Here is a 16,590-nt window from a genome sequence, read left to right as displayed (position 1 = left end):
AAGTGGAATCATACAGTATTTTCCCTTTTGGTCTGGCTTATTTCACATAGCATAACGTTTTCAAGGTACATCAATGTTGGAGCATATATCAGAATTTCATTCCTTTTTAAGGTTGAATAATAGTCTACTGTATGTACCTACCATATTTTATCATATCATCTGTTGATGCACATTGGGGTTGTTTCTACCTTTTGGCTCTTCTGAATAATACCTCTGTGAACACTGGTATACAAGTATCTGTTTGAGTCCCTTCTTTCAATTCTTTTGGGTATATATGTGAAGTAGAATTACTGGGTCATATATGGTAATTCTATCTTTAACTTTTGAGGAGCTGCCAAACTATTTTCCACAGTGGCTATACCATAATACATTCCCACCAGCAATGTATAAGCATTCCAATTTCTCCATATCTTCACCAGCACTTGTTATTTTCCTCTTTTGGGGAGGATGGTAATAGCCATCTTAATGGGTACAAAGTGGTATCTAACTATGGTTTTGATTTGTACCTAATGACTAGTGATGTTGAGCATCTTTTCATTTGTTGGCCATTGTATATCTTCCTCAGAGAAATGTCTGTTAAGTCTTTTGCCCATTTTTATTTATTTATTTATTATTTTGGCTGCACCGGGTCTTAGTTGTGGCACACGGGATCTTCGTTGCAGCATGCGGACTCTTAGTTGTGGCATGTATGTGGGATCTAGTTCTCCGACCAGGGATTTAGCCCAGGCCCCCTGCATTGGGAGCGCGGAGCCTTACCTGTGGGACCACCAGGGAAGGACCACCAGAAAAGTCCCTTTCCCATTTTTAAATTGGGTTGCTTGGGGGTTTTTTTGTTTTTTGTGTGGGGTTTTAAGAGTTCTTCATATATTTTGGATATTAATCCCTTATCGAACATAAAATATGCAAATATTTTCTCCCATTCAGTGTGATGTCTTTTCACTCTCTTGATAGTGTCCTTTGATGCACAGAAGATTTAAATTTTGCTGTAGTCCAATTTATTGTTTTCATTTGTTGAATGTCCTTTTGGTGTCAGCTCCAAGAAATCATTGCCAAATCTAATGTCATGAAGCCTTTCACCTAAGTTTTCTTTTAAGAGTTTTATAGTTTTAGCTCTTACATTTAGGACTTTGATCCATTTTAAGTGTTTTTTTAAATTTTTGATATTATTCCAAATGTGGGTTACAGTAATAGTTTTCATCATTTTGAGTCAGTTTTTGTGTATGATGTAAGATAAGGGTCCAACTTCATTCTTTTGCATGTGGATATCCAGTTTTCCCAGAACTATTTGTTGAAAAAACTGTACTTTTCCCACTGAATGGTCTTGGCACCCTTGTTGGAAATCAGTTGACCATATATGAGAGAGTTTATTTCTGTGCCATGACCTCATTTTGTACAAGTAGGAGATAGGCCCTATAATCCTTTTATAGGTATGCAATAGGTACTTTCTGGTAATGTAATATATATAGTACAGAAGGTCTATGCCAGAAGGGCTATCATATATAATAAAAGGATATGGTAAAAAAAGAAGAAAAACAAATACCACCAAAAAAGATTTTAAAGCACATTTTTATTATAGATAGGCAAGTGTGGTTTGCTTTGGCTAATAGTATGTTTATAATGGATGTACATGCTTTTCTATATACCAAAAGGTATAATATTTTTCTTTTAATACTTAACTAACACTTCTCTGACAACAAGGAAAGTCTGAACTTGCTGAGCCTATTTTAAATAGCAAAGGACTGTTTTTGTTTTCCTGAATGTTACTTTAAAGACTGGTAAATTGAATTCTTTTAGGTCCCAACACATTAAATTTAAGAACAGTGAAAGAAAATCAATGAATAATTACAAAAACATGTAATTTCTATGAAGCAGAAATATAAAGCTTTTATAATTTAAAACATCAGCAATTTCAAAAGATTTGCTGAATTAATTAGAACTTTACAAAATATATATATACAAAATATCATCCCAGATGATCATGGATTTTTAAAAATAGTATATCACAACCCCTAAACTCTAACCCAAACCTACTACTGGATGTAGCTGGCCTACAATTTTTTACAGCAATTTAAAAATAAAACAGTTAAAAAAAACCCCTCCCAATTCTCTTGTGCTTAAGCACCGGTTACAGTGTGCTGGCTTTGATTCTAATATCCACAAAGAGAATTTTAAAATAAAACAAGGACTTCACATAAATAATGTTTTACTTGTTATTAAGTATGTGACCAAACAAATTAAAATAAGTACTAACAACCAAAATATATCTTGATGTAACCAGTACATACACTCTTAAAGAATGACAGAGACGAATAAAGAAATAGTCTATGAAAGCCACAAGCACCTTGTTTTAGAAAGAGCATCAAGCAACACAAAAAGGCAACATGTAAGAGGTAGTGTATCACGGGCTAAGATGTATATGCCCACTGGGGACCTGAATACAGCTTAGTACTTGGGAAAATAAGACATATCAGACTGTGGCTTGCAATTTTTAGACAGAAGCATTGCACGTTTGGGAGCATTAGCCAGTATTGCTCCATAGTGCTTTGCGTCTCCAGCTGTCTAATGGGTACTTTGCTCTCAGACAGTCAAAAAATATAGAATATCCTGAAGAATTCCATGTTTATAAATGTTCAGTTCTAGGGAATTCTCTAAGAAAGCTCAGATCAATATAATTTTTAAAAGAATTAAATACTTATAGTCCTTTAAAAAATGCCTCATCTCCTTCTTAGGAGGAAGTCTTTTCTTCCTGAGATTCTTTAAGATTTAGCCAATGCTTTATTCCATGCATTTCATAATATCCAATAGTACCTTTCTGTCTATATTTTTCCCCCTCTGCAGCAATTACCTGGCCAACAGCATGAATTCTGAACTAATTCAGAGACTTTAGAGAAAGCATACAGAACTGCTTTCAATGTAGTACTTCCGTTCAGTTTTGAGATGAGGAAGTTTTTGTACTTCAATTACTGGAAGTTGATTAGGGTCCTGGGTGTGAAAAAGGAATTTTGCTTTATGCCAGCTGCCATCTTGAATCTGTAAAATAAGAATGAAATGCTTTAATCTGTAATTGTTTCATTAGCAGCAGACAGTGTCCTTCATAGACAATGTAGACTTATTTTAAGGATTAGAAATAATGAACAGAAAGTGCCTAGAACAATGCCTGGCACAGAGTAAATGCTCAAAAAACGGTAACAATTACTATGAATAATTGAAAATATGTGCTTATTCCTTTCTTTAAATGGTGTTCTGATTTTTCTTTTGAGGGTTTCTGCTTCTGTTGTCTGTGGATCATTGGACCAGATATGAATTTAAAAACTGCACTATTCCTAATATGAGTAATACCCATCTGTTTTGTGTTCCTTTATTTGGGAGTGATGTTTCAGGATGGGCATTTTTCTTGGATGAAAGGGAATGAGCTAGCTCAACCTCTCTGTACTTTAGGCAGGAAATAAGCAGAATCACTTCAGTAGAAGTAAATTATAATTACATTGAATCATCTTTTAGGTTTCTTTTTTTTCCATTCTGTGGTTACTGTTTATATAGTTTCTTTCATTCCTCTCTTCCTTTCCTTCTAGGCCTTTCTGTTTCTCTTTATTACTGTATGCTCTTTTGTTTCTGGTAAATTCTGTTATGGATCAAAAACTATTACATGATTAAGATTCAAGAAGACAAAATAGAGAAACACAGTTGACTAGTTTTGTGAAGCTTTTTATACAGGAGTTTATTCATTTACTCATTCACAGAATTATCATGGTATAAATTTTAAAGTTTGAAGGAGCTTTAGAAATTATCTAAACTATAAATTCCATTTTATGTTAAGGCAATTGAAGCTCACAGAAGATAAATTACCAAAGTCACAAGCTTGGTATAATAACTAGAATAAAGTTCCCTGTGTAAGACACTGTCAGATTAACTTCATTAAATCTCAAACAATATGTGTTGAACACTAAGTACATTTGGCACAGTTGAATAAGATGTAATCCTTCATTTCCTTACAGTGCTTGGAAAATATAAAGATGAATAAATTAGTTCTGGCTTCTGAATTCTAGCAACTTATAAATTTAGTTGGGGAGAGGAGAAACAGCCATAATATAAGACTGTATATGATAAATGCAACATAAATAATGTAGACAATGAGTGCTAAGTAAGTCCCTCATTTCCAACTGGAAGTGTCAGGGAAAGCTTTGTGAATTCAGAATTTAAGATGGGCCTTAAAGTTTGCCTACAGTTTCCACTTGGTTAGAGGGGTAGAGAACGGCACTTCAGAGAAAGGGAATGACCTGAATAGAAAAAAACAAAAAGTTGGAAAAGTAGAATGTGGTTGTGAAAATAAGCCTAGCATGGGGTTTAAGTGCACAGATTTTGACTTGGAACAGATTTTGATAGAAACCCAAGTAGAGCTATTCTCTTCACATATAAAATGAGAAGAATAAAAACCTACCTCACAGTATTGTGTGGATTAAATGAGTCTTCAATTAAAAGTCCCTAGCAGTGTAGCATGGCATTGACTTTGGAACTGTACACACCTGGGGTTGATTTCTTGCTCCTCTGCTAATTAGCTGTATGACCTTGAACAAGTTACTTAACCTCTGTGCCTTCACTTTCTTACCTATAAAATGATACTAATAGGAACTTCTTCACAAAGCTTTTATAATTAAATAATGTATGCAGTACATGGTACCTGTCATCTAATAAGTCTCCAATAATTAGTAGTAGGAATTGTTGTTTTTGTTGTTATTATTATTATAAATAGATCAGGTGGACCACACTTTAGGGTACACAGTCAGTGAAAGGTAGAAAGGTAGGTTTGGGGCCTGACTATTCTAACGGCTGAATAAAGAGCTGATAAGTTTTGATTGTGTCTCAGAGATAGTAGTGAGTCACTAAAAGTTTCAGGACAAAATTGTGAAAGTTAAATTAATTTGTCGGTAATATTGATCTCTTCACCTATAGAGAGTGAGCTGTATACTTCTGTTTGCTTATGATTTTTCAAATACCCAAGAGCTGTTTATCTGCAAATGAAATGTGAAAAAGTAATGGTAAGAGAAATGGTAAGAGATCCTAAATCATGGGCTTCATAGTACACCAGAACAGGAAACCGAGCTACTTAAAGAAATTAGGATGTATGTAAAGTGGACAACCCTATACTATATAACAGGAGTCAGCAAACTCTTCTGTAAAGGGTTAGATAATAACTGTTTTAGGTTTTGTGGGCCATACAGTCTCTGTCGCACTTGCTCAACTCAGCCATTATAGTGTGATAACAGCCCTAGATAATAAACAAACGAATGAGTGTGGCTGTGTTCCAGTAGCATATATGTATGAAGACGAGTGCTGGGCTAGATTTGGTCTGTGGATTATAGTTTGCGACACCTACTCCACAACGTAATGTTTTAAAATTATAGACTCTTCACTATTATTTAATAGGAAAAATGGGCTATGATTCAAATACAGATTTGTAGGGTCAGTCAATCTGCCATTATGCCCATTATTTGGTATCAGGTATAGGGACTGACAAAATGAAATAAAGCTGACTTGCCTCTATAACCTGCCTTCCATGATGTAATGAGATGCAGAATCACAGTGCTAAAAATATAGGAAAGAAATCATTTGTCTATATGCCCTATCTGCCATCTATCTATCCATCCATCGATCTATGATATAATTATTTCATATGGGGAATAAAAATTAAATTTATGTATTAACACCTGTTTTGCATATAAAACTTCACGGATGAACAATGGGTGTGACAAAAGTTGATATGATATAAGCAAATCTTTGACTCTGAAAAATGTACGGTTATTACACATCAGGCACGTTAAAACTTACTACCCTTCTGTATCTGTGGTTTGCAATTAAAGTCTTACTCATTATATTAATTTTATATAGTTTTATCAATTTTACGTTAGTTATATTGAACAATCCTAAAAGTGCCATTCCCTTACCTTGCAGTCGTCTGAAAGCACTTTAGGTTCAAGTAGAGTGTTTTCTTCGAAAATCTGGCTATTCCATCCCTTGAAACCAATAGTCAATCCTGAGCCACTTGTCTGAGCACTTGTCCACACTGGAGTGTTTAGACAATGAATGGTGATGATATGGGTGGCTTCTGAGCTCAGTAAATGAAGGAAGTTCATCTGGACTTTTCCAACTCCAAACTCCAACTAATGTCATTGAAACAATATGCAAGTTATAAGATATGGCAATTGAAAGCCTTACAGTTTGGGGAAGCCTGAAGAAAGTCCTTGACAGGCCAGGGGTGGGGCAGGGGGGAATCCCTGATTTATAGCATTTTCTGATTTCCACCCCTATGGTGGGAGTTGTAAATACTCCCACCATGGCTGGTTTTAGGCTATCAAGGTCGTGTCATTAAACATGGAGTTCACAAGAGACATTAATCATAGGCTCTCCTGAGCAGTATGAGCTGGCTTTAGCATACTACTAGGCTACTAGATATGAACAACAAAAAAAAAGGAGATACTTTGCATAATGTTATTTAAGATGCATTAATAATTTGTTGTTGATTATTGCTTAAAATTTTTTCATAAAAATCTGAAATTCTGTCTATACTTTCATTTGAAGATTTATTTTTGAGTTTCCAAAGATAAGTTAAAAGTTGTAATAATAAATTGATTAATTTTAACTATGAGAGCCTTTACAGACAAAGACAGAATCTTAGTCTTTGTGTTGCCAGCCCCTAATGCAGTTCCAGTCATACAGTGAGTCATCAGTAAATGTTTATTGCATGAATGAATGAATGCGTGAGCAAGTATTTACTAATAAAGTGAACGATATAGGGCAACACTGGAGCAAGGAAGTATGACTGCACGTTTTCTAGGCTTGAACAAGGAAACAGATTTTTCTATAGCTTTAGACATCATCATCAAATATTTTAGCATTATTCAAGCATGGGGATGGTCATAACATAAATGAATAGAAGTAGTTCCTACTGAGGAATTTATGTTAATCTCCAAACACAAAATCAGAGAAATATCAGTTATGAGGTAACAGAGAAGGAAAAAAAATAAAATGACAACAAAAAAGCAAAACTTCAGGGAAAGAGAGGAAAGGCAAAGGAAGAGTATAAAGATGAAAACATGGAAGGATCATCATGAGGAATATTAGAGCTGAAGTAATTCAAATTCCTTCATTTTGCAGATGAGAACCACAAACCTGTGACGTATGTAGCCTTTCTGAGCTTTAGTTTCTTTGTTGGTAAAGCTGGGTATAACCCCGACATGACAGGGTTGTTATGAGGATGAGAGGTGCCCACTGTCATTTAGCTAGCACAGCACCTGGCACAGAGTGGGCTCTCTGGTGGCTCACAGCATCATTCCCCAGGTTTGTAGGGGAAAAGAAATTAGAATCCAGGTTCCAGATTGCAAGTCTGCTGTTCTTTCCACTACCTGCGCAGTCTTTCTCAGGTTGCGCTTATGGATAGGAGAGATGGGAGAATTGATTGAGCCAAGGAAAGAACTGGAGTGCAGCTCCTTCATTTGATCCTGTCTTCTTTGCACACCAGTCTCCCCTTTTCTTCCACGATAATCCAAATAAAAATCCTGGGCTGGGGCTTCCCTGGTGGCGCAGTGGTTGAGAGTCCGCCTGCCGATGCAGGGGATCCAAAAAGGGAGAGGCCTGCGTCCCCAAAAAAAAAAAAAAAAAAAAAAAAAAATCCTGGGCTAAACCCAGGGGAGTGAGGATGATCGTGCATAGTTTGGAAGCAGGACGATCACGCTGCTCCTCATTAGTTCCACAGATCCCATAGGAACATAAGAATCCGCCCCTCCTCTGCTTTGGGTAACAGTGGTGAATGGCTATTGAGATGCGCTGGTGAAACACCCTAGTTAACGGAAGGGGAGCGTTTTAGGAGGAGAGGGCAGTCTAATGATAAGCAGCTGGGAGGGACTGACACACTGCATATTTTAGCTGCTGCCTTTCTGTGGTGGACAAAACACACAATAGGTCCGTGTATCAGTTCTTTGTCAATGAGAAAAGTTCTTGGGAAGGCCACGGTAGTTTAACCAGAAAAAGAAAGAAATGCAGTTTTAGTTTCTTCAGTACATATTGTAGGTAGAACTAAGCTTTAGGGTTTAGAAATGCTTGTTATAATATCCAGTGTTACGTACCAAACTAACTTTCATTCATTCTAAACATTTGGTTTATAGAATTATACTTGTAAGAAATTTTAAATAATATCCAGTGGATGTTTAGGAGAGGTTATTTTTGTGCCCAGTCACCAAAAATAGCAAGCTTTGTGGTGAAATTCCTCTTTTAATCATGATGATGTCTTTTTCAGTAAAACTTAAGGTAACTGATTACTGAGTACAAACACTGCAGCTGTTTGGGAATTTTCTAATGAATGCATGTGCATAAAAAACATATGTTTTACATTTTTAAAAGGAATTTAAAAAGCATAGTCAGTAGAGTAAGCCAAGCTAAGCCAGTCATAAAAATACATAATCAAAATGTCAAGATTTAACAGGATTATTTTTTAAAAACAAAAAATTTCTTCCTCATATATGGTAGAGAATATCTTGTTTCCATTCATAAAATTCATAATTGTTTAAAATGAAAGAATTTTTAAAATCACTGTTTACTGATAGTGGGCAAGTACTAAATTCAAAACATACCTTTGTCACAGAGACAGGAGATAAACATGTCTGACCACCAGCACTGAAATTGCAGAAAACCTCAATGGCATCTGAAGGGCATCCAAGATTTGGATCAATCCAGTATTTTCCTATTAATTTATTGTAAAACATAAAGATATTTAAATGCCATGCTAAAATATATTTGAACTATCCTTACAGATTATCATGATACTTTCAATATATTTTTTCACGCTTTTTCCTTTTAAAAAACTTAGATTATAAAGATATTTACATTTAGTCAAAGAATGAAAGCTGCAAGCATTATGTAAAACCAATACTGAAAATACTGTATTTTTCACATACCTATCAATTTAAGGGCATTTTATAATTTTAATAAAAACCGGATGGCTGAATCTGTTGCTCCATTCTATAGATAAGCGCAGCAACTTTAAGTGAATTGTCTAAAGTTACATAGTTAATAGAAAAGTTGAAATTAATATAGGATATGTGTGTATTTTTGTTCTATGTCATTACAGAGCTTAAAAATGAATATATATATTTAAAAAACAGAAACAACTTCTTCAGTCTCCCTGAGGAAAAACATATCTTTATGTGTAATATTGATAATTAAAATAAAAGGAATAAACATTTTTTTGTTTCCAGAAATGTGCAATTAAATGGTTATTTTTGTGCTTTCTTTTCAGATCTGTAAGTGGAAAAAACTGAAATCTCTACAGCCAGTGTAAGCCTGCCAACCTTTGCCTCCATTGAGTGCCCAGGAGAATCAAATGGTGTGTAAAAGACTTCAAGACATATTCAGACTGAAAAGTACTGGGCTAGCGTCTTAATACCGGAATAACAGGCTCAGAATACTGAAATAGCACCTTATTCTGAACGCAAAGGGCAGGAATTTTTGAATGAGATGGCCCTGCCTTCTTGCATTAAAAAGGCAAGACAATCAAACAGTATTTGTAAAATGTCATTTTCTATAATAGGTAGAAATCCCTGTTTGTTCCATTCCTATCCCACAGCAAAGATTCCTCCAGCTCATCCTGGGCTTCACCTGGTGTCATTTTAGACTTCCACAACATCCTCGACTATTCTCCCCTCTACTATTCTACTAATTCTTCAAAGGGAAGACTTGTTGAATTGGTACTTCCAAGCGTAGGGGACTGTCACAGATAGTCCAGATAGCTGGACTCCATCCCAAGAGTTGCTGAATCATTAAATCTGGGATGGGACTTGAGAATCTGCATCTAATTCTGGTCCACGGACTATATTTGGAGAATCACTGATCTATTGAAACATGGAAGAAAGGGGTGAAAAAGATCGTAATACCACCTCCATCCTGTTTTTCCCCATTTCCTCAGAATGTTGAACATTTTGTAGTTTGTAGAAATTATAGCTGGGTTTTTGTTTTTTTTTTTAAACCAGGATCTGATCCAGGCTTACAGTCATATCTTGATTCATCATCTCTTCTCTTTCAAGAAATAGTTTCCTACTACTATGTGAGTGAATATATTGTTTATAAAACGTTTTCCTTCAAGCAAGGTCTCATTGTTACATGGGGTGGAATGCTTTGAATTCGGGCATTATGTTGTACAATGGTGAACTGGTAGGGGCTTCATATTTTTTTCAGGGTATGCTGAGCTACAGATAAAGCACTATACCATAATACGTCTTTTATAGGCCTAAATGCTCTAACTCCAAATTGGCTCTCTTCTGAGAACACTGCTTCCCCTGCAGCTCTTTCAAGTTCTGCCACAGCCTCTATAGCATTGTGCCTGGGCGGGGAAGGGATCTTTCTTGCTCCTCGTTGCCACTTTCAGACCGTTCTCCCCACTTTCTCCCTAAAAACACTCTGTGGTAAAATTGCTGTCATCGCACTATGTCACCTGTTACCTCTTCCTGTTGCTATCACCAAATTTGTTTCTTTGATGATTCTAGCTATCACTTTCAGAAAATCTATTTATAACCTAATTCTTCGTGATTTTCACATCCACATGGTTGATATTTGCAATACCGACTTCTCAGTGCCTCGAACTCTCTCCCACCAACGTTTTTGTACCCTTCTCCTGTCCTGTTTACTTTAATCATTAACTTATAAGGCCATACCCTAGTTTTTGTTATTACCTACAGCTAGATCTCCTCCATGATTTCACCTCTTTTCTCATTCCAGCTCATTCCCTCTAGTGTTCTGCCTCTAATAATTCTTTGATCTCATTAGGACCTACTATCCATTGATACTACCACTTTTTCATTGTCCTTCATAATCATGTGTTCACTTCTCTTCCTGCCTAGCTTAAAACCCACAGTCCTTTGCTATGATCATTTCCTTAGAGACTTCCTTCACATTCTTGCCCTGCCTCACTTCATTGTGCTTGTCTTATAAAATCCCAGTCCTGCATAAATCCAGTTTTGTGCCTAATCTGTGCCTGTACCTGCACCTGCACAACTAAATGTGCCTAGAGAAAAACACAACTATGCTGACTGGCCTCACTTTAAATTTAAATGTTTGAAAGGCTGCCAGACAGTACTACTATGTTTCCCTCGTTCATTTCCTCTGTCACTTTCAGAGTTAACCATTTGAAACCTTTTCCTGTCCTCTCAAGTTCATTATACCTTTCCTTCATTCTTATTCTTGACTGATAACCTTTCAGTTTCACTGAGACAACTAAAGCAAACTGAAGGAAACTTACATAAGCTCCCTTTATGACCTTTACCCATCTATCTGTACTTGCACACATATATTCTGCCTTCTCGCTTATTATTGTGAATAAACCGTGTTCCTAAATAAGGTTTACCTTGTCCGTTAAACCTTCCATTTCAGATTTTTCCTCTCTTATTTTTTCTTTCGAGTCAGCTTCTGTTGTCTGCTGTTTCTGCCAGTTCTCATTCGTGGTGTTTTGTCAACTTGTGTGCTTAGTTATCATTGATTGTGTGCTGGGCACTATATTTGAAAAATTATTTGTGGAAATAATTTGAGCCCTAGGATGATATTATCTTTCATAGAAGAGTTTTGTTTGTTTCTATCAGGTATGAGGGGCTACTAGCAGTCTGGAATCATCTTAATCCAAGTTCACAGTTTGAGATTTTCTGAGCCGTCTTGACGATGTGAAGCTAGGCTGCAATCTGTACGAATATCTTTTCTTTCCGTTTATTTTTACTCTTAAAGTGGAGCCCTTTGAAAGCCTAAGTCCCCACCTTTTGTGGACTTCAGATTCCAACCTTTGACCAAAAGCACTACTCAGTTTCTGAACACACCCAGGGCAAAAGTAGCTCTAAGTATGTGTTCGTCTCTCTGCTGTCTTTTTCAGAATATTGGCTTGAAAGTCCCTCACTACTTTGTCAGTATTTGATGCTTTTAACTTAATTTTCAAAAAGTTTCGTCAGGCAAATTGAATTACCTGCTTCATTAATGGGAGTGGAAACTCTCCAGCTCCACCATTTTCTCTGAAAACCTGATACAGTTTTAACTGCTACCATTCCTCTAAACCGCTCTCGCGAAGATCATCAAAGACCTTCCCATTACTAAATCTAGTAGCCTTTCTCAGTCTTCACCTAACTTGACATCGACCCAGTAGATCCCCTGCTCCTCAGGCAAACACTTTCTTCACTCCGCATTCATCTAGTTCTCCTCTTATCTCAGTGATAGCTTCTTCTTAGTCTTCTTCGATAGTTCCCCCTCAACTCCCTGACCTCTGTAAACATTGGAGAGCTCTAAGGCACAGTTTTTAGAACTCTTCTCTTTTCTTTATTTATCTGTTCTTTAGATAGCCTTAAACAGTCTCAGGGCATTGGATACTGTTTATATGCAAATGACTTCATAAATTTTACCCCTAGCCAGGACCTCACTCCTGAATAGCCAATGACCTACTTGACATCCTTACTTGAATGCCTAACAGACATCTCAAATTAAATACATCCAAAACAGAACTCCTGATCTTGTCTCCAAACTTGCTTCTCTATCTCTTTTGACAGCAATCCCACTCTTCTAGTCCCTTAGTCAAAAATCTTAGAGTCATCCTTTATCATTCTATGTCTCTCATAACCCACATCCGAATTACCAACAAAAAACTGCTGGCTCTACCTTAAAACATATCCAAAGATTTGACCATTTCTTATCACTTCCCCACCACCAACTCTAGTCCAAGCCATCATCACCTCTTACTGGATTATTTCAATAGTCCTCTCAATGTCTCCTTCTACCCTGTCCTCATATTTGCAGTACAACACCCAGAGTAACATTTAAAAAATTTAAGTCAAGTCACGTCGTTCCTTTGCTCAGAATCTTCCAGAGGCTTCCCATCTTATTCAGTAAAAGCTGGAGTCTTTTGAGTAATCTATAAGATCCTGTATAATCTGGTTTCTTGACATCTTTCTGACTTCATTTCCTACCATTCTTCCCCTTATGCACTTTCTTCCAGTCACGTTGGCCTTCTTGCTAATAGTAGAACATGCTAAGTACACGGTCAGGTTCAAGGACCTTGCGTTTGTTCTTTCTTCCTGGAAAGCTCTTTCCCCAGATTTCCTGTGGCTTGTTCCCTTACCTCCTTCTGATATTGCTCAAATGTCACTTTCTCAGAGAAGCTTTATCTACCTACTCTATTTACCACTTCACCCCCCACCCTACTTTCTGTCATATCCCCTCTTCCCTGCTGTTTTGTGTTTCTCTACTGCACTTACAATCTCCTAGTGATGAAAGTATTTTTGGGCATAAAGACCTTTCTGATACCTTACAAGCCATACCACTTAGCTATTTCTCCTATGAGGAAGGTAGACCTTGAATTAGATTTCAGTAATTTGTATGTCCTGTAGTGTCTTTGTTCCTTTCAGTTCTATAGAATTGCATTTTTATACCCTCAGATATGGGAAAGAATCAAATTTGAATTATTGTAGGCAGCTATAACTGTAAATATTATTTGTTTTTGTGATAATCTAGGGCAGGAAATATCTATAGAAGTTAAGCATTTTATTAATATAAATAAAATGAATATTTTCACTATACTTTATTCTAGAATGGAAGATGTTTTTGGACAAACATGTATTTATACATATATATGTATATGTGTGTGTATAAAATAAAATATGGACTACTATTCATCCTGCAGAATTAAATAACTTATTTTCAAATCAGCATATATGTCATTGTGTGTTAAGACTAGAGTTTTTACCAAAAAATGATAACTACTAATATTGATTGTACAGCTGACCAGGTAGACCCAATAGAAATTAAAATTAAATGACATGTTGTAGCAGACAGGGTTTCCCCTACTTATCATCAGATAGTGATGGTTCTTCCACTTGCTTTAAACCTTTCCTTGATGGTTCTGTTTTTGCACCTACCTCTGGCTAATGGATTTGGGGTATCAATGTGAGGATGAAAAAATTCCAAGAATGACAAGCCACTCCATCTTTATAGTCACTGATACTGAAATGAGGCATTTAAATTCCATTTTATGTAAAAACTAATTATAGAGAGTGTGGTAGAGAGGGCTCTATGACCTCTTCATGTTGCCATAAGTCAGGCTGTGCAGTGGAAAACCTTTTGTAAAGTGAACCCTTGAAAAAGGATACTTTGACCTCAGAAACATGTTTACCTCTTTGAGTACGTATTTGGTTCTTGATGTTAAAATGCCTCTGCCAGGGATTTATCAAAAATGATAAGGTTTGGAATAAATACACCGCAAATCTCAAACACACTGAAATGATGAAGCAAAATTAGATGTCAGAGTTTAAGGAAACCAGTAACTTACCATCTGATACTTTGTGTTCACAGTTAAGCAAATCTTTGCAGATTCGTGCTGGGTTATCTCGTGTGCCAAGAGGATTCTTGATGCTGTGCAGTAAATTGCTAAGGTAGTTCAAGGTTTCGAATATCTCTGCACTGTGGTCAATTAAGGTCACTTCAGTATTCTGGTAGCTCTGCCAAGTCATTGTGAGAATCATATTAGCAAAGAAGCTTGGAGCAGTCATTACCAGCATGTAACCCAAATGATCAACACGGAGCAAGGCAGAAGAAAAATGTACTCCTGTTGTGTGCAAGGAGTTTGGAGTAGGATGTAAAGAAGAGTTTATATTTAACTATAGGCATGTTTGTATATTTTATTAATCTTGATCCTAATAAAAGCTTAAATTCACACTCAAAAGTCTAGTTTTCAAGCTGACATAAAACTTAATTACTATGCCTACTGCGTAATTTGAAAAAACCTATATTATGAATAAATAGAGCTTAAATAGGAAAAATGAGTAGTGATGATAGATAGATCCCATTTTAAGAAATGGCTAACTTCATTTAACTGTTTCTTCTATAGTACCAAATTCTTATTTTAAAAAATCCTTTAACAATATTATATTTTTGTTTTAAATGTTTTCCTTAAAAAACATCTGATGCATACATTTCTGTTTATTAAAATTGCTTACTTTGTCCTTAAAATTTTTATCATTACTTTTAATCTCTTTTAAATACAGGCTTTGAGATAAAGTCACATTTGGGCCTCTGAAGAAAATTTCTGTTTAATTTGTAGATTGAGAGTGCCAGTGTAAATAAAGCCAGATATATTACCTCCATCTGTAGGGCAGTATGTGATTCAATCAGGGCTTGAATAGCAGCATTGATATCCATTTGTTTCTGTGTAAAACAAAACCATTTGAGATCAGCAATAAGATCAACACTGAGTGCTCTAAAGTAAAGCCTATAAATTCTGAAAGAACTGCTGTTAAAGTATACTAGACTTATTATCTAAAAGGGGTTTGTAACTCTTATGGTTAGACAGATCTTGCAAGTATTGCCTGACTATCCGAAAGGACAATATGCTGCTTTCATCCAAATCTCAAAAGTCTCCTAATTAAAACAGGACCAAAGTCTAGAGTTCTCAAATGAAAAACTATTTGTCTCTGCTGCATGAAAACACACAAAAAAGTTACTCACATGGAAGAAGAATGAAATATGATCCCCTCAGTTAATAAATTGTAAAGTGAAGAATAAATAACTGTAGTAATTTTTAACAGTTACATTCTTGGAAGGAAAATAGAATAAAATATTACTGTCCTGAGGTAGTCACCACATTAGTTTAATCTGATACTTCTGCGGTCTTAAAAACAATTTCTGAAGTTGGAAAAAGTATCATTAGTCCCAAAAGAAATAATACATCATGAATCCAATCTCCTCCTGCATTTAATAAAATATATTTTTAGAGAAAGACCCAACCTAACCATTAGTAAAAAGTCTTTTCGTATTTTATTTTTTAAAAAGCTTGGAAACTAAGAAGCATGAGTTGGGAGAAAGTTCAGTGAAATGGCATCTGTGTGAGCAAATCGAGCGATCTAATTTCTTTCAGAATGATTGTACTGCTGAGATATCTTTTTACTTGGCAGCCCATACAATAGAAACTCTTTTCAACAGATCTCTCATAACTCATGGTTGGTAATTTGAAAAACTATTTAAAATGATGGGACAATCAACAAAATGTACTCATCTTTGCCTCAACATGTGGTTTTCATATTGGAAAATACTTGACTCATTCTGCATATGTACACTGCCAAACACATATTGAGGAAAAAATGGTAAGCAAACAATACAAAACAAAACAAACTTGCCCTTGTAGAGCTAAAGTTTAGAGGTCGATAAAGGCATTAATCAAATAATCTCAAAAATACACATTTACAAATTGTGATACGTGCTATAAAAGAAAAGTGCACGGACCTATGAGAGAAATTACGGAGTATGAAATCTGGGGGATATAAGAGATTTGGAAGGACTAGATCAGCATAGGCTTCCCTGAGGTGGTGATATTTGAGCTGAGATCTGAAGAATAAATATGAATTGTTAGGAGAAGGGCTGGGAGAGCTTTCCAGGCAGAGGTAACAACTTTGCACAAAGGCAGTGGGATAGAAAAGCATGGCCTATTCAAGAAGAAGAAAGGCTTAGCATAAAATGTTCTGTGCAGATTAAATAATTCTGACCATCATTCTTGTGAGAATTGGCAGACTTTGGACATGGGTC

General features: G+C 35.9%; 1 protein-coding gene across 1 annotated transcript in view; it reads right to left on the bottom strand.

The window, feature by feature from the left end:
* Positions 1-1,571: 1,571 nt before the first annotated feature.
* The window catches only part of COL24A1 (collagen type XXIV alpha 1 chain), a 377,122-nt gene continuing 362,103 nt past the window's right edge, over positions 1,572-16,590 (bottom strand). The window contains exons 56-60 of the mRNA XM_024767884.1: positions 15,151-15,216; positions 14,342-14,510; positions 8,625-8,734; positions 5,943-6,158; positions 1,572-3,030 (exon numbers count right to left, since the gene is read on the bottom strand). Coding sequence (XP_024623652.1) covers positions 2,884-3,030; positions 5,943-6,158; positions 8,625-8,734; positions 14,342-14,510; positions 15,151-15,216 — 708 coding nt within the window. The 3' untranslated portion in view covers positions 1,572-2,883. The remainder of the gene's footprint in view (positions 3,031-5,942; positions 6,159-8,624; positions 8,735-14,341; positions 14,511-15,150; positions 15,217-16,590) is intronic.

The sequence above is a fragment of the Neophocaena asiaeorientalis genome, unplaced genomic scaffold, assembly GCF_003031525.2.
Source record: "Neophocaena asiaeorientalis asiaeorientalis breed wild unplaced genomic scaffold, Neophocaena_asiaeorientalis_V1.1 scaffold546, whole genome shotgun sequence".
NCBI classification, from domain to species: Eukaryota; Metazoa; Chordata; class Mammalia; order Artiodactyla; family Phocoenidae; genus Neophocaena; species Neophocaena asiaeorientalis.
The sequence above is the reverse complement of the archived record's forward strand: the minus strand, read 5'-3'. Positions and strand labels throughout refer to the sequence as shown.